Below are 21,044 nucleotides of genomic sequence, written 5' to 3'. Positions count from 1 at the left end.
TTCAAAGCATTTTTACTACAAGTAACATCCGTCTTTTGATGAAATCGATTATCTTTCTGCCAACTTGGCTCTCTTGCCTTTACCTTGGTATTTTGCAATCTAGTAATTCTTCCAATTTAATGTTTTATAGAATGCAAAGTAAATTGATTCATCCTTTTTGTCAGTGTTGTAAGTTCTGTATGGAGAATTTACATCTGTTTTAATAAGACAAGCTAAAATCATTGAGTGAGCCTACACTGTTCATTTTAATAATTTTTCTCCACAGATGACAAAGCATACCATGTGAACAGTTACCCAGTTTTGGCAAAAAGGCTAAAAATTATATCAAGTGAATGCAGTTGCATTAGTTAAACTTAAATTTATTTTTTTCTATTAAGAGTATCCACAGTTCAATACATTACAACGTGTATTTTGAAATATTTGGGAAATAATTTTATCTGCCTTATTTCCTTCTTCAACAGCTGAATGAACAATGCAATTCCTACTAAAAATCTTCAAAATGAGAAATTAACTATGGTGATACTCTTCCCTGATTAAATAAGGAAAAAACTTGGGGCTTCACCTGAAAGGACATTATTTGGGAAGTCCACTTGTTTTTTACTTCATTAGAAGCAATAAAATGTGGGTGGTAACCCGAGAGTTGCCATTTTCTAAAAATGCATTAAGACTTAATTGGACAGGTGGTTGCATGACAGAGAGCTATTTGGCATTAGGAAATAGTTGTGACTTGGTTGTAAGTGAATTGGGTGCTATTTATGAATTCTTATGCAGTTGATTTGGATCATTTTCATTGCACTGCAAGTAGTTACCCCAACTTCGAAGTCAGTTTCCAGAGGAATCGAGTTTGTCCTACAGACGTTGGCTCTGATGGGGATGAGCCCAAGGGACTCTAAACTTTCTGTTGAATTTATCCCCTTTCTGGATCCTATTAAATCACTCCAGCCTCAAGCAGAGGACTGGTCTTTGCTTCAAAGGCAGCTAAAGAGTGAATTATTTACCAAATTGCACAAAAGGGAGGATTTATCAAGCAAGCCCCTTCTTTCCCAGAAAGGACAACCTCAGAAGTGGAGGACTTTATTACTCTCTTTCTTGGCTATAAATTATACCATTCAGATGCTTGTGAAAGCTTCTCTTCATGCTCTTGCTTGAGTCATAAAACTTGATACCTGGGGCCAAATGCCTTTATCCCCCTGACCCTGAAGGGTAGAGATGAAAAGGCAGTAACACTAGGCAAGTGCCGCACAAAGCCAATGACTGGGCAGAAAATTCAGGCAGTGGAGACAGTTACTCTGCATAATCCATGCCGCCTTGACCTGATACTCTCAAAATGAATTTTACCATTTGCATAAGAGCATAGGACCCTTCAAAACCTGAATTAGCCACTTGGGAAGCACTGGGTGTAACCCAGTGGTCCCCAACCTTTTTTGGGCCACAGACCGGTTTAATGTCAGAAGATATTCAATATTTTCACGGACCGGCCTTTAGGGTGGGACGGATAAATGTATCACGTGACCAAGACAAGCGTCGAGAGTGAGTCTTAGACGGATGTAACAGAGGGAATCTGGTCATTTTAAAAAAAGAAAACATCGTTCAGACTTAAATATAAATAAAACGGAAATAATGTAAGTTGTTGATTCTTTCTCTGCAGACTGATACCAAATGGCCCAAGGACCAGAACCGATCCACGGCCTGGGGGTTGGGGACCACTGGTGTGACCAACATCACCAATTTGATGATTGTCATTACGACTAATACTGAGATTTTAGAATTTGGAATTTTCATAAACCAGCTACTCACCTGGAGAGGGTTTGCTGGGACCCACTTTCTCTGGTTTCATTGTAGTCATGGTACTTTTGTGTTTCTGCTTGATGGATGTTTGGTCAATTGCTGGAAGTCTGTAATCACACTTCATTGCAGAATTCTTGATAGATAATCTTGGTTCGGCTAGAGGGTCCTCCTTACTAGAACTCTACCAAAAAATGAAAGGAGTCTGAAGATTAGTGGCCAGTAGGTCATTTTTGCTAGGCTGAGGGAAAAAAGACAAGCCGAAGGCAGTGACCTCTCCATCAATAACTCTGAAGCAACCTGCCATGCATGCTCAATACTCCCTTTCACCAGTGAGATTTTGATGGACTGGGCATATCAATTTTGAAATAATAGCAGACTGAACGAGTCTGTTTTGTAGACTACTACAGAAAGAATGCATATTTATTGGTCTATCTTGTGAAACATTATGAAAAGACTGCATTTCTGACCCTTAAGTAATTTGATGACCAGTAAATAGCTCATTTTCAAAGCTACATATGAAAGCAGGAGAGATGATCAATGCTTCTAAACTTCTTGCTATTTGTTATTTGAGCTACTTTGGGGATGAGTGAGGAAAAATGTTCTTTGTATTAATCATATACTTGACAATGAAAAGGAAATTTAGATAGAGTTTTAGGAATGAATAAATCAGACCTCTGTTTAATATTCTGAATTACTGGGTGCAACATAAGACAAACTAATCTTTTAAAAAGTCCCCCACTTGTTGCTCTGCTATAAAGAAGTCAGTATAAATTTATGCACGAGCACACCATAAATCTTGCAGTGTCAGAATATCTCCACACAGCCTTGCAGATGCAATAAAAGTTATCCAGGCATTGGATAGCCTGTTTACTTTGCCACACTTCCACCCACCAAAGAAATGATGAAAACAATATAAATGGCTTATGGGATACCTGGTCTTGAAGGGTGATTTAAGTCTTGCCTTATGGTTTCGGTCCTGGCATTAGTATGATTTGCTGGGTGATACATTCTGTAACAAACAAAACCACAAGATCCCCCCCATCTACCCCAGGAATTCTAATACATGGAATTTTATTGCATTGTGCATTAGTCTAGTATTGGAAAGTCCTCCCTAAATGCAGTCTTTTGCAGACACAGAATGCTAAATTAATGTCCTCCCTCCCCCCCAGCTGTGGCAATTTGCGTTGATCTTACTCATCAGTCTCACTGACACTTGTGGCATTTTCATTTCAAGGCTCCTGACTCAGGAAAATACTCCAAATGGCTTTGAATTATTGGGTACAACGTAAGACAGACTAAATTCTAAAAACCTCCTGCTCATCCATCTTGTATAAAGAAGATCAAACTTACAGGTGGACAGATCGTTACCCTCCAAGACTGTAAATCACATTTTGTAATGTAGAGCCTGGATCCAGCCTTCCAACAAATAATTATTGTTTCTCCCTTCATTTTCAGAAAACAGACCACCCTCAGATAAAGGGACAAGAAAGGGCAAGGGCATAATGAATTGGTTGTTTTCCCCTTTCCTTTACGATTCTGGAATTAAATAGAAATCCTTGAAAATTATTCTGAAATGTCAAAGATGAAGCATGAGGTCATTTCTGAACATGAAATAGGATCTCCGTTTTCAGAAAAGGAAATGTGGGCAAATTCTAATTATGATGCCTAAGATTGTCATAGGCAAGAAGAACATGAGTGAGCATGGACAGACTTCCTTCCACAAACTGGCCCACACAAGCAACTCCCATTAGTGAATGGAGAATTCTTTGCTTGCCCTAGGCAATGGTGAGCTGGGAGGAGTTGGTGAAGAGCCTTTGCTGGATAGGGTGTTAAGTCACATTTATTGTTCCTTCACCTATTCTTTCATTATACCTTAAGCCTTTAGTAGAACCAAAGAGGTGCCAGAAAGCTTGGCCAACTAGACCATGCCTGTTGTTTACGGAACAGTGCACGTGTGCTCCAAGTACATTGTCTCTGGCTCCTGGTTCCATCAACATTACTTCCAGTTGGTAATCATTCAGAATCCAGAAATCACAGCAGGAAGTGGGTGTTTTGTCAGTTGGAGACTAAATCCAGAATGACAAGGCTGTAATACTTCTGAATGTGCTTACTCAGTTTCTTCCTGCCTGCTTCATTGAGTAATCTTAAATCATTTGAACTTTTGGTGTTTTTATTAATGTCTTCTCACGCACTCAGCCGTTTTCACCTATCCTTTCTCATGAAAACTCATATTTCTGGGGGAAAAGATCCTGGGGCGGGGGGAAGGTTGTTAGTGATTCATTCTGGCACTAAAGTGTGGTATTTAAAACTCAGAGCCCAGCTTCCTGGGAGTGCATCTTGGTCTCTCACGTATTATTGTAGACATTGGGTTAGTTCCTCTTTGCATCTCAGATTTTCTCATCTATGAATGAGCGTATCCACCTGTTGGTGGTTCTATGAGGATTAAATAAGTTAAGATATGTTTATAGCACTTAGAACAGTGCTAAGCAAACAATAAGTGCCATGTTAGTATGGGATTTTGCAGTTATCCATTAATTCATGTTTAACCATTTCAAAGATTAACCAGCTAACAACTAAAAATTACCCACTGTTGAAACCAGAACCAAAAGCCTCAATGAAAATTTCAATTGGGCCCTGGCCGGTTGGCTCAGCGGTAGAGCGTCGGCCTAGCGTGCGGAGGACCCGGGTTCGATTCCCGGCCAGGGCACATAGGAGAAGCGCCCATTTGCTTCTCCACCCCTCCGCCGCGCTTTCCTCTCTGTCTCTCTCGTCCCCTCCCGCAGCCAAGGCTCCATTGGAGCAAAGATGGCCCGGGCGCTGGGGATGGCTCTGTGGCCTCTGCCCCAGGCGCTAGAGTGGCTCTGGTCGCAACATGGCGACGCCCAGGATGGGCAGAGCATCGCCCCCTGGTGGGCAGAGCGTCGCCCCTGGTGGGCGTGCCGGGTGGATCCCGGTCGGGCGCATGCGGGAGTCTGTCTGACTGTCTCTCCCTGTTTCCAGCTTCAGAAAAATGAAAGAAAAAAAAAAAAAAAAAAAAAAAAGAAAATTTCAATTGGATTTTCACCTATCCCACAGAGATATGGACAGAGAGGTAGGTCAGTCCCTACAATGGACTCTTGGTTTCTTCTGAAGGCAATAAAAATTTTTAATTTTTTTTTTTGGTGAGAGAAATAGACAGACAGGAAGAGAGAGATGAGAAGCGTCAACTCACAGTTGCATCACTTTAGTTGCTCATTGATTGTTCTCATATGTGCCTTGACAGGGAGGCGGGGGGGGGGCCCAGCTTAGTCAGTGACTCTCTCTGCTCAAACCAGCGACCTTGGGCTCAAGCTAGTGATCTTGGGATCATGTTGATGATCCCATGCTCAAGCTGGTGACCCCGAATTGAAACCAGATAAATCTGTGCTTAAGCCATGACCTTGGGGTTTCAAACCTGGGACCACAGCATCCTAGGTCAATGTGCTATCCACTGCACTGCCACTGGTCAGGCTATTTAAGATAATCCTATAAATAGCCAGTTGAAACTGATCTAGTGTTAAGAAAATATGGTATAATTTCTTTTTCAGACAGTAAAGCTCTAATGGCAAATATTTAACATTTAGAGATTCTCAAACAATACTAATTACATTATTTTGAATTAAGTTGATTTTAAAACTATGTCTTCTGCTCTTGTAATTTTGAAGAGTAATTACAATTTTCACTTCTTCCCCCATATGTTCCCAAGTTAAAATGTCACATGGAGGTGGAGGCAATAGCACATTGCTATTCCTTTGGGAGATAAAAACCAGCTCTCTTTCAAAATCAAAGCTAAAAACATAAAAAATAAAATAAGATAAAAACACCAAACTTGATACATGTGTTGACTTTAAGTTCCCTATTGGTAATTTGATGAGAACATTCTAATAAGGCCATGTTAACCAAACAAAGTTATTGTCATGATCAATATTTTCTGGAATATTATTATTATTTCTTTTATATAATAGTTTCTAGAGATCCCCAACTGTGCTTCTGACATCATCCAAACTGAAGTAGAGATGTTACCTTGCTTAAGGCTAGGCTCTCTCATAAGGTCAGAGAAAGACTCATACTAGAAAAAGAGGGGACTCACATCAGGGCAGGTAGGCAGCCCTGGGGATTTAGTAACATTAGAATGGTCCTAGTTAGACTTCTAGAAGTTGGAGAATGAAGGGTTCCTCGGAGATGTGAGTATGACTAAATTTTTAGACTGGAATCTAATAACGTTGAGTCTGGAATGGCAATGTGACAACGAACAGAGATGATCAGAAGAGCAAGGGGACTAAAGCAGTCAGGGACAGAAAGGAGAGAATCATCTCCCAACTCTTGCCTGATGGCTCATTTGCAACACCCAGGGAACTGGTCCTCTTCTGGAGTCCCACCGCCCACAGTGTGCCGTGGAATTCAGACTGATGTGCATAAAACCCGTGTTTGCCATGTGTCATGTGACGGGCGACTGAGCTGAGCTGGTTTATGACATAGTATAGATCAGGGCATGACTGGCTGGGAATAAGGAAGAAGAGGCAAAGGGCGGTGTCAGGCTGGTACCAGAGAAAGACTGTGTGTTTGTTATACTTGAAATAAATGTAGTCTCATAAGATTCTGAAAGAAAGTGATGAGGCAGTGAACCTTGACACTCAAATAGTAACAACATGGAAAGGGTGGCCAAGGGACTGTGGATACAAATGAGTATTTTCAGAGTCCTTTCCCCGAAGTCCACATTCAAATTATGCCTCGAACAGCAACAACAAAAAAAACCCAACAACAAAAAAAACTGCCTTGAGGAATTGAGGGCAGCCTGTATAAATAGCATTCTGAATGGGATGGATACCTTTATGTGTTCAAGAAATATAAAGTTAGTATGTTCTACACAGAGTGCTGTTGTAGCACAAAGCCAGCTAAATTTTCTCTCATCTAAAAAAAACCTCTAAGAATAGCAAAATCCTTCACATGTTCAGACAATTTTGAGCTTATCAGAACTATAAACTTGAACAATTAAAAACAGGGATTAGTAACATTTGTGGGGTTTTTTAATTGACTCAAGTCCCACCTACCCGAATCAAACTGCTGCTTAGCCCCCCACTTCCTTCTCCCACTTGAAGACGCAGCCGCCAGGCGGGGTTGGCAAGACCAGGATCAGCAGTGGAAGCCCTTGCTCTTCATTTGCCACACGATGCTTTTTGGAGTTAGCTAGGCAGCCATGTGCATGGATATCACAGACCTCTTTCTACCATTGATTTCTGTAGAGAACTCTCTCCCTCCTGCCTTCCCCTCTCTGATTCTCACGCTAGCAAGGTAGAATGACCCAGCCTGAGACACTGCTCTGAGAGGACAGTGGCCTCAGTGACTAAAGTCTTCATAATGTTGGATGACCATTGGGTCCGCTCTTTAAAGAAGAGGCATGTGGGACTTCAGAACTCACTTCATGATTAATATCCATCCCACCGTGGAGCAGCCACGGTGAAACTCAGAGCTAACCCCTGGTATGCTGTGAAAATCACTGTTGATTTACATGAGTGGCGACCACATATTTTCATATTTTGAGGATAAGTGTGTACAGTGTTCTCTGGGATGGAGTTCTGTGTAGTGGTAATGGGTAAGGAGGTAGTATATGGCCAGAAAATTGTTGGGTTTAAAAATATGAACACTGAAGTGTAGTGTCTAATAGCACATTGAGGCTGCCCTCAGGTGGGTATGGTTTTGCTATAATGTACTCCTCCTTCTTCCTTTATTTGAATTCACATTTTCCTTTTAGCTGGGAGGAGCATGTGAGGAATGGGAAAGAGTTGGTCATCAAGCAGATCTCATCCATGAAAATACCTCCTATTCAAACCAATAGATCACAGAATATGGGAATTAATTGAGAAGTGTATGCACCTACTATGCACCTACTATGTCTTCAACCCCATGCTAGGCACTATGAAGGAACATCAAAACAAGATGCTTACAATGGGAGAGATAAGAGTAATACTATACCAGCAAAATGCAAAGTAACATTTAAGTGATACATTGTGTGTCACCAAATCTAAATTTCAAAGGAACTCAGAGAAAAAGTTGAGAAGTCAAGGGAGGCTTCGTGAGGGAGGTGATGTTCTCTGGGACCTGAAGGGTGTGCAGAAACTGGCTTAGGCTGGAGGCAGCACGTGAGCCAAGGTAAGGATGGAATTAGAAGTGTGGCATGATTCTTGGACAGTGAGGCGAGTGGCCAGAGCAGAGGAAAGAGGAAGAGGGGTGAGAAATCAAGATGGATGGTAGGGTGGGGTCAGATGGTTTGGGGGCTCTGAGATTTAAGCAAAGGCTTGAGACTCAATGTGAAAAACAATGGGGTCCAGCTGAAGGTTTCCGAGTAAAAAAACCCAACACAACGATTTAGGTGGCATTTAAGCTTGTGCATTTCTTTCAGAGAGAGAAAACAAAGCATCCTGCAAATTTGCCAGTGAAATAATCTTTCTGTAGTTTCAGTGGCTGATTTTTGTAAAGTGTAATTCTTTTCTTATTACAAAAGAAATGCGTGTTCATAATGGAAAACGACAAGCAGAAAGAAAAAATAAAGGAAACATTCAAAACCTCCTTAACCTTGAAATTAAAACTGCAACTGGCTTGTTATGTATTCTTTCAGACCCTTTTTAAGGAATGTAATGGAGACTACTAGTTTTCCACCAGCATCCCTTATTAAGTGATAAACTTGAGGCTGGGATGTGGCTGTCCACCTTGAACTGAATGTTGCAGCTTCCCTTGCAACCACGGGTGGCCTCAGGAGTAAAGTCTAATCAGTGGCATGTGAGCGGGAAGCGGTGAGTGCAGCCTGCTACAGGGATCAGCTGTGGACCCACACCTTTGCTGGGAAGACAACTTTGAAAGTCATGTGTTAAAGACAACAAAACCATCATTAGCCTGAGTCCCTAAAAGTTCAAGTGGAGCAGAGCTGCCTCCTGATCTGGTTCATCCAACCTGGACTGTCACGGGTGCAAGAAATAAACATCTTGATTGAGTCATCACATTTTTGATCCCTTTGTTACAGAAGCTAACATTACTCGCCTAACATATATGTGTATATGTATATATAAACATTTTTTTTGTATTTTTCTGAAGTGAGAAGCAGCAAGGCAGAGAGACAGACACCCGCATGCGCCCAACCAAGATCCACCTGGCATGCCCACTAGGGGCGATGCTCCGTTGCAACTGGAGCAGTTCTAGTGCCTGAGGCGGAGGCCATCGAGTCATCCTGAGAGCCCCGGCCAACCCTGTTCCAGTGGAGCCTCGGCTGCAGGAGGGGAAGAGAGAGAGAGAGAGAGAAAGGAGAGGGGGAAGGGTGGAGAAGCAGACGGGCGCTTCTCCTGTGTGCCCTGGCTGGGAATCGAACCTGGGACTTCCATATGCGGGGCTGATGCTCTACCACTGAACTAACCCGCCAGGGCCTTTAAACATATTTTTTTACAAAATTATTTCACTTAATGTAGTGTATCGACTGGTCCCCTTTTATAATTTTCCAACCTTATTTTGAAAAATTGCACATCTACAGAGCTGTGGGAAGAATAGTACACATAAACCCACTGCCTTTTACCTTGCAAGTTTGCTTGATCTCTCTCTCTATTTTTCTGAACAATTTCAAAGTGGCTAGTCTTCATGATACATCTTCCTTAAATACTTTAATATGCATCTTCTATAAAAATAGACATTCTCAAACTGGTACAGTGACTATGGAAAACATGACAATTCCTCAAAAAATTAAATAGAGTTACCATATGACCCAGCAATCTCTCTTTTGGATATCCACCTACAAAACTTACAAACATTTGTTCACAAAGACATATGCACCCCCCTGTTCATCTCAGCATTATTCATGGTGCTGAAGACATGAAGACAACCAAGGTGTCCTTCGATAGAGGATGGGATAAATAAAATATGGTACACCTATATACAATGGAATACTACTGAGCCATAAGAAAAGATGAAATACTACCATGTGCGACAACATGGATGGACCTTGAGACTAAAATAAGTCAATCAGGAAAAGCTAAGAACTTTATGGTTTCACTCAGAGATGGGATATAAAACTGAGACAACAGTATGGTGGTTACCAAAGGAAGGGGGTGGAATGGTGGTGGGAGGTAAAGGGAGCCAAATATATGGTGACAGAAGATGGTTTGACTTTGGATGATGGGCACATAACATAATATATAGATCATGTACCACAGAGATGTACACCTGAGACCTATATGATCCTATTAACCAATGTCACTCAATTAAATTTTGTAATAAAAATTAAAAATAGACATTCTCTTCTCCTACAAAGCCACAATCTATTACCTAAGAAAATGTTCCATGACGTTATCTAATATGTAGAGCATATTCAACCCAAATGTCCCCAAAATGTCTTTTTAGCCTTTTGTTTTGATCTATAGTATTATCAATCAAGGTACATGCATTATATGCAGTTACGTCTCTTTAGTCTTTGTTCTCTCTCCTTTTTGCTTTGTTATATTTTTTTACTGTTTTGAAGAGTTCCAGACTCATAGAATATTCTATATTCTGAATTTGATAATTTCCTCATGATAAAATTCAGGCTAATAATTTTTTGGCATGAATATTCTATCGGTGGTGCAGTGTCCTGCTTTATAACGTCACCTTAGCACTAAACAATGCTGTTTGGTCTCTAGGGTAAGGTGGTGACTGCCAGATTTCTCTCATGCAAATGTACATTCCCTGTACCCCTTGTATAATTAATAAATAAACTATGAGATGACTCTCAGACAGTAGCCTAAACAACATTTCACCTAAAGATTTTTAGCATCTTTTGATGTGCTTTACCTGAATTGGTAATTATAGTGGGGTAACAAAATAACCTTTCTAATTCTATCATCTCTTCTACAATTATTAGTTGGCATTTTTCTCTAAAGAACTTTAAACCCCCTTCTCATCCATCTATTTATCTAATTTATTATCATTGGGGTCTCAAGGATATGTTTTATTCAATAACCTCACCAAATTTTTCAGTGCTGAAATTGTACCAAAAATGGAGAGTATAAGTCCATTCAATTTGACTCTTGACTTGAGTCTTTGAGTACTTCTTTGCTTTCTGGTACAAAAAATATCATAGCCTTGCCTTGTGCTTTACCTACCTCAGCACTGTAATCAGCTATTTCCAAGAAGCTCTGGTTTCCTTTAGTTGAGAATGGTATTTAGAAACCAATGTCTGCATGCTAGGTGTGTTCATTGCTACTGGAGTGATACTGTTCCTAAATCTTTTCAATGGAGTTAATTAGAAACGTGTATTTTAAAAATCATCAGTTCATAGTAATATTTCTAATTAAAGTTTAACACTATATGGGTTTTCTGTTTTTATTTATGTCTCTTGTCCAATTGTATTTAAAATCTTTTTCCTTAATTATATTAATATATTTGTTTTACTCTGCAACAAACAAGAAATAATTTCAGAATTACAATACAAATATTCCTCTAAGAGTAAACTCAGCATTATTTCCTTGAAGCTCTCTTTGTCTTTAAAATATATTTCTTGGCCCTGGCTGGTTTGCTCAGTGAATAGAGCATCAGTCTGGCATGCAGACATCCCAGGTTTGATCCCCAGTCAGGGCACACCGTGAGAAGCGTCCATTTGCTTCTCTTCCCCCTCCATCTCCCCTTTCTCTCTCTCTCTTCCCATCTCGCAGCCAGTGGCTCAATTGATTCAAGTGTCAGCCCTGGGTGTTGAGGATATGACTCAGTTGATTCGAGCATCAGCCCCAGACGGTGGTTGCCAGGTGGATCCTGCTTGGGGCACATGTAGGAGTCTGTTTCTCTATCTCCCTTCCTCTCACTTAAAAAATAAAAATAAAAAGAACATATTTCTCATTGTATGGACCCACCGTAATTCTTTTGGTTGGTCATGTAGGTTGCTTCTACTGTTTTAGTATGATAAATGGTGCTATGGTGAATGTCCTTATATATCAATATTTATACAAATCTTTATCTCTTTAAGTTCACAAAAGTGGGAATTTCCAGTTTAAAGCATCACAGTAATTTAAAATTTTTTGTTGTCTATTTTCCCTCTAGAAATATTGTACCAATTACATTTCTAGATGAGAATGACAGTTTCTATGTAACTTTTTCAAATATTATCTTTTAAAAAGTCTTTGTCATTTTGGGAAAAGATAATAGTTTTAATTTGTAACTTGTATGTTACTTTATTATTACATGAGTTCATTTATTTGTTTCATTTATTTAGAATGTATGTTCCATATAATTATAAAAAGGGTCTGGGATGACTTAGAAAGTTGAACTCAAACTGTCTTTTAGGAACGGCACGAGAAAAGGCAAACTAATTTACGGTGTGAACACTGAGAACAGTGGTGGCCTCTGAAGGGGACAAGGGCAGGAACTGACTGGGAAGGGGCAATAGGGAACTTCACAGAGTGACAGGAACCTGAAGGGGGCTTGGGTTACACTGTTACATACGTGCACTTGCCCACACTCATTAAATAGTACTCTTAAAATGTTCACTGCACATAATTTTTACCTCTAAGTCAAAAACTGGGACAAACACGAACAATCAAAATCACAAAAACATAACTATATATGTTAGGATGTTGGAATGATTGATGAGTGAAACAAAGACTTTGTCCTTACAGAGCTACAGTCTAGATGGGGAGGTAGAGCATTTAATCAAATAACTATTCAATAAATGTAAAATTACAAGTCATAATTTTTAAAAAATGGAAATGTGTGGATAGTCATAGAAGATAAGGCAGAGGGGCCTGGATGTAGAGAAGGGAAAGAGCAGTTTGAGGAGGAGACCTGGGCTGAGGCTGGAGGCAGTGCTGCAGGAAGAGGGAGCGGCTGACTCCGGCAGCAGGGTGCCTGGCACCTCAGCGGGCCCAGAGCCCGTGTGGATCTACGGAGGCCAGATTCCACAAGGCCTTGTTGACTACAAGGTGCATTTTGGTGCCCCGTCTAAAAGCTACACAAGGGGTTTAAGCAGATAAGTCAAGTGATGGGTTCTGTTTGTTCTTATCACTCTACCTATGGTGGGGTGGGGGTGAAATTTGGGGGCAGGAGTGGAACTGTGAGGGGGCCTCTGCAGTAAATTAAAGAGGTAATAGCAGAGAAGAACACACAGATGGATTTAAAAGATATTAGGGGAAGTAAAATCGATAGGACTTGGTGATGTATTGAATAGGAGGCTGAGGAGGAGAGAGAGAATCAGATTCTGACAATACTCACAAAGGGAAGAACAAAGGGTCAGCTTGGAAAGTTTAGCACTGGGCCTGGTGAGTTTGAGATGTCTTTGAGACATCCTCGTAGAGACTGAGTAAACAATTGGATAGTCTAGATCTGAAGGTCAAAGTGAGGTTTGGGTTGGAAATGGAGATTTGAACATCCTTGGCAGATATCTTGACTTTGGCAGTTAAAGTCTTGGTGAAATAACCTAGAGACTACATGGAGCAGGGCTTCTTCAGGATGGGGCATGAATTTGGATGGGGAAAAGTTACATATTTATTTCTACTAACCTCTAGCTGAAATCTAAGTGTACCTTTCATTTATGAATTCAGGGGAAAACCGCTGTGGTATTAGCAGTACCTGTGATTTTGTCACCAATAGAAATCGCAGGTATTTTTACATTTCATTAAATTTGTTGCCAATGTCTCAAAATACCTTTTATGCCCATCACTTGTTATTTAATGTGTTAATAAAGAAGCACATACATTATTGAATCACAGCTTTCTAAAAATATTTTGATGACTATTTCAATAAAAGTGGTTTCCTTCAAAATCCTACGTATCTTCTTCTTCTTATTATTTTGGCATTTGAAAATATTATTCTGAGAAAAGGATCCAGAGAGCTCACCATACTCCTAAGAGGTCCGCAATACAAAAATAGGGGAAAGCCTCCAGGTGGAGAGTGAGAGGAGAACCAAGCTCAAGAAGTTCCGGGACTCAGAGTGGAGGAGGATGAGACCGGGAGGAAGCCAGGAGCAGAATGCGGCTTTGCAGACACTCCGGGACGTTTGAGGAGGATCGACTGGCCAGGCCAGTCAAAGGTGGTGCAGAGAGGTCAAAGGTGGTGAGGACCAAGAGAGAACTGCCACATTCAGAGACGTGGATGTCATTTGACAAACAGCCATTTCTGTGGAATGATGAGCGTGGATGCCAGATTGCAGTGGGTTGAGGAGTGAGTAGGAGGTGGGGAAATGGAGTCAGTTGGTGTAAATAATTATTTTGAGAACTTTGGCTGTGAAGAAGTATTAAGTGAAGGGGATGTAGGATCGAGGAAGGGCTGTTCTGTTTTGTGTGTGTGTTGTTTCGTTTTTGGAAGGAGACCTTAGATCACGATTCAGCGCTGATGGGAAGCCTGCGGTGCAGAGCGGGAGACCCAGGCAGGGAAAGGATGAAGGATGGAGGAAGGGTCCTGTGAGAGCTAGGAGGCAGGCCACTGAGCACTGGTGGAGAGGTGGGAATGAGGGGAAGGGAGTGAGGAAGGAAGGGGGGAGGGTTGGGCAGCTGTGAGCTGAGGAAGCTTCCACCTGAGGACTGAGAAATTGAAGACTGGGGAAAGAAAAGAAGGTTTAAAGTGGAAGAGAGCTGACCAGGGAAACTGAGCAGCATTGAAGAGTTCCAGGAGGCTGGTGGCTGTGACCATTCAGGGGCACTAGTTTTCAAAGTTGGCTGATGTTTTTCCAGTAGTCACAGCGGCTTGGGTGCGGGCCCAGAGATCATGGGTGGGCGGGGTTTTGGCAAAGAGGTATGGAAAATAGACAAAGGGCAGGGAATTAAAAGAATTGAGCACAACCTGACCAGGTGGTGGTGCAGTGGATAGAGCATTGGACTGGGATGCGGAGGACCCAGGTTCGAGACCCCGAGGTCTCCAGCTTGAGTGAGGGCTCATCTGGTTTGAGTAAAGATCACCAGCTTGGACCCAAGGTTGCTGGCTTGAGCAAGGGGTTACTCGGTCTGCTGTAGCTCCCTGTCAAGGCACATATGAGAAAGCAATCAATGAACAACTAAAGTGCCACAACGAAAAATTGATGCTTCTCATCTCTCTCCATTCCTGTCTGTCTGTCCCTCTCTATTCCTCTCTCTGACTCTCTCTCTGTCAAAAAAAAAAAAAGTATTGAGCACAGAATCCAGGCTGCTTGGGAACAGTGAGAGGGCAAAGGGAGAGGATCAAGAGGTTGTGTAAATGTCATAGCGGAAGTGGATGAGCAGGAGGGCTGGAGGGCTGGTGGTGATCAGGAGATTTTGGAGATGGAGAACTTTTGTTTGGTGATGTGGTCTAGGGGTGTCTTTCGGGGGGTGTGTCAGGGTGAGATGGAGGGGGGCTTAAGAGACATTGGGGACTGAGATGCTAGGTGGGGCTGGATTAGCCAGGTGCATGCTAAAGTCATGTAGGATTGTGGTGGGAGATCAGGACATGGGGTGAACAGAGATGAAGCCACTGCCAGAGGGTTCACTAAATAAGGGAGTGTGGCCAGGAGACAAGAGGGTGACAGTTGGGTGTGGGGTGGGGCAGGGCACATAGTGGAATAAAACAACATAAGCCTCAGTGGACCTGTGCTTCCGACAGAACCTGGGGAGTAGCGTCAGGGAGCAATGAGGGCCTGATCCTGCCCCCTGATCGGAAGGAAGAGGTGGAGGAGGCAGGTCAACAGTGCCCTCCAGGGAGGGGAGCGCTCAGAGGAGGGCTGGTGCACCTGTCCTGTGCTGCAGGGAGGCTGGACGGCTCACCCTTTTCCCCAATGTGCTCACCTCTCCTTGACTGAGGCTCTGCCTTCTACCTGTAATGTTCCCCCCCCCTCAGCTCCCTGCTCCCCCTTCCAGCTCCCAGGTCCTGCCATGCCGTGAGGTCCAGCTGAAAACCTCCATCCTCCGTGGAGCTTTCCCAGGTTTCCCCGTGGCCTTTTTATTACATTCAGGGGATAGTCTCAAACCACAGGCATTTGTGTAACGTCTTACTTCATTGACACTGAACTTCCCAAGGGCAGGGGCACGGTTTATTCACTTGCATGCCCCATATCCCCTAACACAGTGTCTTGGACACAAAAGGTTTATAATTACTTAATGAATAAAGCAATATAAAAACAAAACAAGAAGGTTTTGGGATGAAATGCTGTAGTTTGTAAATCATGTTTAATGTAGGTATGCACCTGAATGATAATACCTCACAACTGAAAATGTTTCTAATTTTGATATCTGATTTTTAATTGGTTTTTAACAAGTTTTCTTTTTGTTTTAAAAATGAATCAGAACCATTTTTTTAAATAGGAATTTTTAATAAAATGTAATAAACTGAAACACCTAGCACCACATAAAATGTGAGGAAAAGCCACTTTATTATCATCTTTCCTCATGCAATTTCTGAGCCGCTGAGTCCAATTAACACAAGGAACTCTTCCGGTCAGAGGCCACCAGTCTCAGCACCGACAATTTCAATGAGCTGGGATAACAGCTGGTGTTTGTATCACCTGCACTCGTGGCAGAATCACCCTAGTGGAAGGATTGACTCTAGCCTGTCTTGCTTATCTGTTGAAAAAGGCAGGACAGTATTCTGGAAGCAGCTGCTATTTAAACAGACAGTTGCCCCATTTTACTACCATGCCCTATTTTAAAATTATGTACTGGAACTCAGACAATGAAGGGATGAAGGAGAAATGAGGCGCTGCTGACTTTGCCCACGAGACAGTTGTAATATTCATTTGCTCCACTAATGCTATTGAAGGTCTTCAGCACCCCGGTTTGCCCCCAGATGGGCCTGCACACCAGATATTCCAATTAATCTATAATCTTATCATGAAAGAAAGATCCAGGCCCTGGCCAGTTGGCTCAGCGGTAGAGCGTTGGCCTGGCGTGCGGGGGACCCGGGTTCGATTCCCGGCCAGGGCACATAGGAGAAGCGCCCATTTGCTTCTCCACCCCCCACCTCCTTCCTCTCTGTCTCTCTCTTCTCCTCCCGCAGCCAAGGCTCCATTGGAGCAAAGATGGCCCAGGCGCTGGGGATGGCTCCTTGGCCTCTGCCCCAGGTGCTAGAGTGGCTCTGGTCGCAGCAGAGCGATGCCCCAGAGGGGCAAAGCATCGCCCCCTGGTGGGCAGAGCGTCGCCCCTGGTGGGCGTGCCGGGTGGATCCCGGTCGGGCGCATGCGGGAGTCTGTCTGGCTGTCTCTCCCCGTTTCCAGCTTCAGAAAAATACAAAATAAATAAATAAATAAATAAATAAATAAATAAATAAGAAAGATCCAGTGCAGTCTGGTGAGTAATCCAGCGGAATATTCAGTCACAATCAGACGACTTCTGTTACAAAGTACAGTGAATCCTGAGTCTACTGTGGGCCGTCCCGAGCTTCTTCGGTCCACGGAGAGCTGCCACCCAGCTGTTCTTATGTCTTTGTGTTCTTGCCTACCTGTGACAAAAGGAACTTTCAGAGCTCTACAGAAGCCATCTGTTCCTTTGCAGAGTGGTATGTAGTGGTGAGTGGGATTCTGCCAGTTCACACTGGTTTGGCTGAACCGATACCTAAGTTTTTGTTGAGGTAGGCAAACCGGTTGTTAAAATGGCACTCGTAATCAGGATTCTCTCTAAGGTGGGTACCTGGGAAGCTATTTAATGTGGGAATCACAAATTTACATCCCTTATTCTTTTTTAACATTCATCCGCGCAACAGTGTATTCTAAGCACCTGTAGTAATGTTCATTCCGTCCATAGGTGAAAATATTGCAAGTGAGGATGCCAATCAAGACGCAATAGGGAAATATCTTAAATAACAGTTTTACTGTTTTTGTCAGGTATTAGTTAATCATTTTTCATTAATATTCTAAAACTCTTCCTTATAATATAATCTAGTTTGTGTACCTCTTTTATTGTTCTTATTTAAGTATTAAATGCATAAAAAAACTGTTTCGGTATATTGTTTTTTTTATACTTAAAACGGTCATTAGGGCAGAGAACTGGTTGTTAAATTATTTGAATCCCACCACTGGTGGCATTCCAGGACAAGAATGCTTTCTTACTCTTGTCACCACCAGTGCAGAGGTTTCCAAGTTGTTGACTGTAACTGACTAATCTTCAAACTCAAACTGGCATTGCATACAGCCAGCCTTGCCAGACTAGTGCCCTCTCCAAAATTTCAAACAAGGTCAGGGAGCATCCACTAATCCAAGTAACAGCATCGCCTTTCCGCTCTCCTCAGGGTGAGGATTCCCATTCTGGCTGTTATAGCTTTGTTACTATGACTTCAACATGTGCACATGCCTAAAACACTCTTGCAACTGTCAGCCATCAAACATTCAGTGAGCTCCTATTATGTGGTGGTCATTGGAAATGCAACAATAAACATACCTGCTCATGAGTAGTGCCAGCCTAAGGTAAAGACAGGAAGGTATACCTCAAGGTAGAGAGTTGAATCCAGAGGGTGTTAGGGGAATACAAAGGAGAGACAAGGGCAGAGTCACCTGACCCCAAGGAAAAGCCTTGGAAATTCTTCCCACAGGAGGTTCCCTCAGTATTCAGGGTCAAGTCATCAGGGTCTTGAGTACCTTGGTAATATATCTGAACTTGATTCCATTTTTTTTTTACAGAGACAGAGTCAGAGAGAGGGATAGATAGGGACAGACAGACAGGAACAGAGAGAGATGAGAAGCATCAATCATCAGTTTTTTTGTTGTGACACCTTAGTTGTTCATTGATTGCTTTCTCATATGTGCCTTGACTGCGGGCCTTCAGCAGACTGAGTAACCCCTTGCTCAAGCCAGCGACCTTGGGTCCAAGCTGGTGAGCTTTACTCAAACCAGATGAGCCTGCACTCAAGCTGGCGACCTCGGGGACTCGAACCTGGGTCTTCCACATCCCAGTCCAATGCTCTATCCACTGCACCACCGCCTGGTCAGGCTGAAGATTTTTTTTTTTTTTAATATTTTTCTGAAGCTGGAAACCGGGAGAGACAGTCAGACAGACTCCCGCATGCGCCCGACCAGGATCCACCCGGCACGCCCACTAGAGGCGACGCTCTGCCCACCAGGGGGCGATGCTCTGCCCCTCCGGGGTGTCGCTCTGCTGCGACCAGAGCCACTCCAGCGCCTGGGGCAGAGGCCAAGGAGCCATCCCCAGCGCCCGGGCCATCTTTGCTCCAATGGAGCCTTGGCTGCGGGAGGGGAAGAGAGAGACAGAGAGGAAGGGGGTGGTAGAGAAGCAAATGGGCGCCTCTCCTATGTGCCCTGGCCGGGAATCGAACCTGGGTCCCCCGCACGCCAGGCCGACGCTCTACCGCTGAGCCAACCGGCCAGGGCCAGGCTGAAGAATTTTTAATAGAGCAGTGACATGGTCCAATTTGCTTCTAGAGGGATCCGTCTTACTGCAGCCTGGCAGACTGGCTGGAAGGGGTGAGGCGAAGACTAAGTAACCAGGGAAACAACTCCTACAACAATCCAGGCAAAAAAAAGATAGGACCCTGGAAAGGAAGGTGCTGGTGGACAGATTCAAGAGAGAAGAGATAAGACAGTCTAGCTTTGGTGTCTGATTGCTGTGGAGTGTGAGGAGGAGCAGAAGAGGAGTCTTAGATAATTTCCAGAATTCTGGCTTGGGCATAAATAGATTCAGGAAGAGGAACAATTTGAGGGGAGAGGATGATACATTCAGCACCTCGAGTTTGAGGCGCTTGTGGGCCACACCAAGGTGAACAGATCAACAGCTAACATGAAAAACACTCAAATGAGAATTCCCACAGATCCACGCTGGTCAAACCGTGGGCTGCGCATTCCCCCTTCGTGACACACAGTTCAGGCTGGAGACGCTGTGTGCAGAGCTGCGTTATTACTCAGGTGCACCTCGAGGGCACAGATTCTGAGCCGGAGTCAAGAGGGCGGCTGTGACAAACACCATGCCAGGTGTTAGCGATGACTCACAGCCTCCTGGGATGGGGCCCTGTAGCAGTTAGGACCGGTGTGTACGTGTGTGACCTGTCTCGTCTGCACAGGGGCCTCGGGACAGAAAGAAGGGAAGCCGACCCACAGGAATCTGACAGCAGACAAGCAGAAGTTAGAGAAGTGTGACTCATGGATGCATATGCCATGTGCTAAGTCCTGGCTGCTTTCATGACGCTGTTAAGGGTGTTGGTAGGTTGACATTGACAGATTAATGGGAGAACAACTGCCTAAAAGCCGTTTGAAAGAGGAGAAGCTAAAGATTTCACAGACAGGATGGGCTGAATAAATAGGTAGTGAAAGGAATTGTGCAAATATATCCAGGTGGTAGAAAACCACAAAATGCAAATCAAGGCAGCCAGAGATACAGTATTGTATTACAAAGCATTGTGTTGTGGATTGTGCAGGGCCAGTGTCCGTTAAACAAAACCCCTTCCTGGCCCATGAGGTCTTGTCTTGTTTGTGTTTTGGACTTGACTGCAGTCTGAAGCAGGGTCATCCCATAGATCTTTCTGCAACGATGGAAATTGTTTCTATGCGTGTGGTCCAAGATGGCAGCCACGGACCACATGTGGCTACTGAGCATGTGAAATGAGGCGAGTGAGACCAAGGAACAACTGACTTCTAAATTTTATTCTAATTCATTTCCATTTAAATAGCTCCACGTGCTAGTGGCCACTGAATTGGACACCACAACTCTAGACTTATACTGTTTTGATATATGGTTGGATGTTCTGATTTTTTAACCCATTCAGGCTACTGGAAGAGCCTTTATTTTAGCCTCTAAAGTCTGTGTGGATTATGGTGAATGAAACACTGAAAATGTTTACATTGGGTAACTGACTTCACCCTTTACCTTCCCTCGCTTTCTGGGAGAGCCAGGTGAGCTCACAGAGGTAAACATCCTGCTGAGGCAGGCCTGGGACAGAGCCAGCTGCGGCTGGTGTCAGGTGAACTGCCTCCTTCCAATGTAGCATTGGGTCCTTGTGACCTGCAATCTAAATATTTAGTTGCTTGGTTGCTGATGGTGAAGGTACAATGATCCTATCCCTATCAGCAGAGCAAATGGTGCTCTTGAAAAACTGAGCGCTGGTCTCCACCTTCTTTGCCAGAGAAGTAAATGCTTCGGTGACCATGTGTCCCCAGTCCTTGAGGTCTGTGCATTTGGAAGGGTGTCCCTTTCAACAAGGATACAGAATCTTAGAAGATGAAAAGGGCCCATGATGTCTATTTTCATAAAAGATCGTTGTTTCCCAGGTCCTGGGCTAATAATTTTCATCATTTTCTATGGGGAAACTAGGGCTCCTGTCCCTTCTCTGTGAAGGTTTGAAGCAGG

General features: G+C 43.3%; 1 protein-coding gene across 1 annotated transcript in view; it reads right to left on the bottom strand.

Annotated features, from left to right (window-relative positions):
- Positions 1 to 21,044, bottom strand: part of MARCHF10 (membrane associated ring-CH-type finger 10) — a 92,566-nt gene that overhangs the window by 47,135 nt on the left and 24,387 nt on the right. Inside the window, exon 4 of the mRNA XM_066254549.1 lies at positions 1,798 to 1,969. Coding sequence (XP_066110646.1) covers positions 1,798 to 1,969 — 172 coding nt within the window. The remainder of the gene's footprint in view (positions 1 to 1,797; positions 1,970 to 21,044) is intronic.

This window comes from Saccopteryx bilineata, chromosome 2 (genome assembly GCF_036850765.1).
Source record: "Saccopteryx bilineata isolate mSacBil1 chromosome 2, mSacBil1_pri_phased_curated, whole genome shotgun sequence".
NCBI classification, from domain to species: Eukaryota; Metazoa; Chordata; class Mammalia; order Chiroptera; family Emballonuridae; genus Saccopteryx; species Saccopteryx bilineata.
Note: the sequence above shows the minus strand (reverse complement) of the source record. Positions and strands in the feature narration are given on the sequence as shown.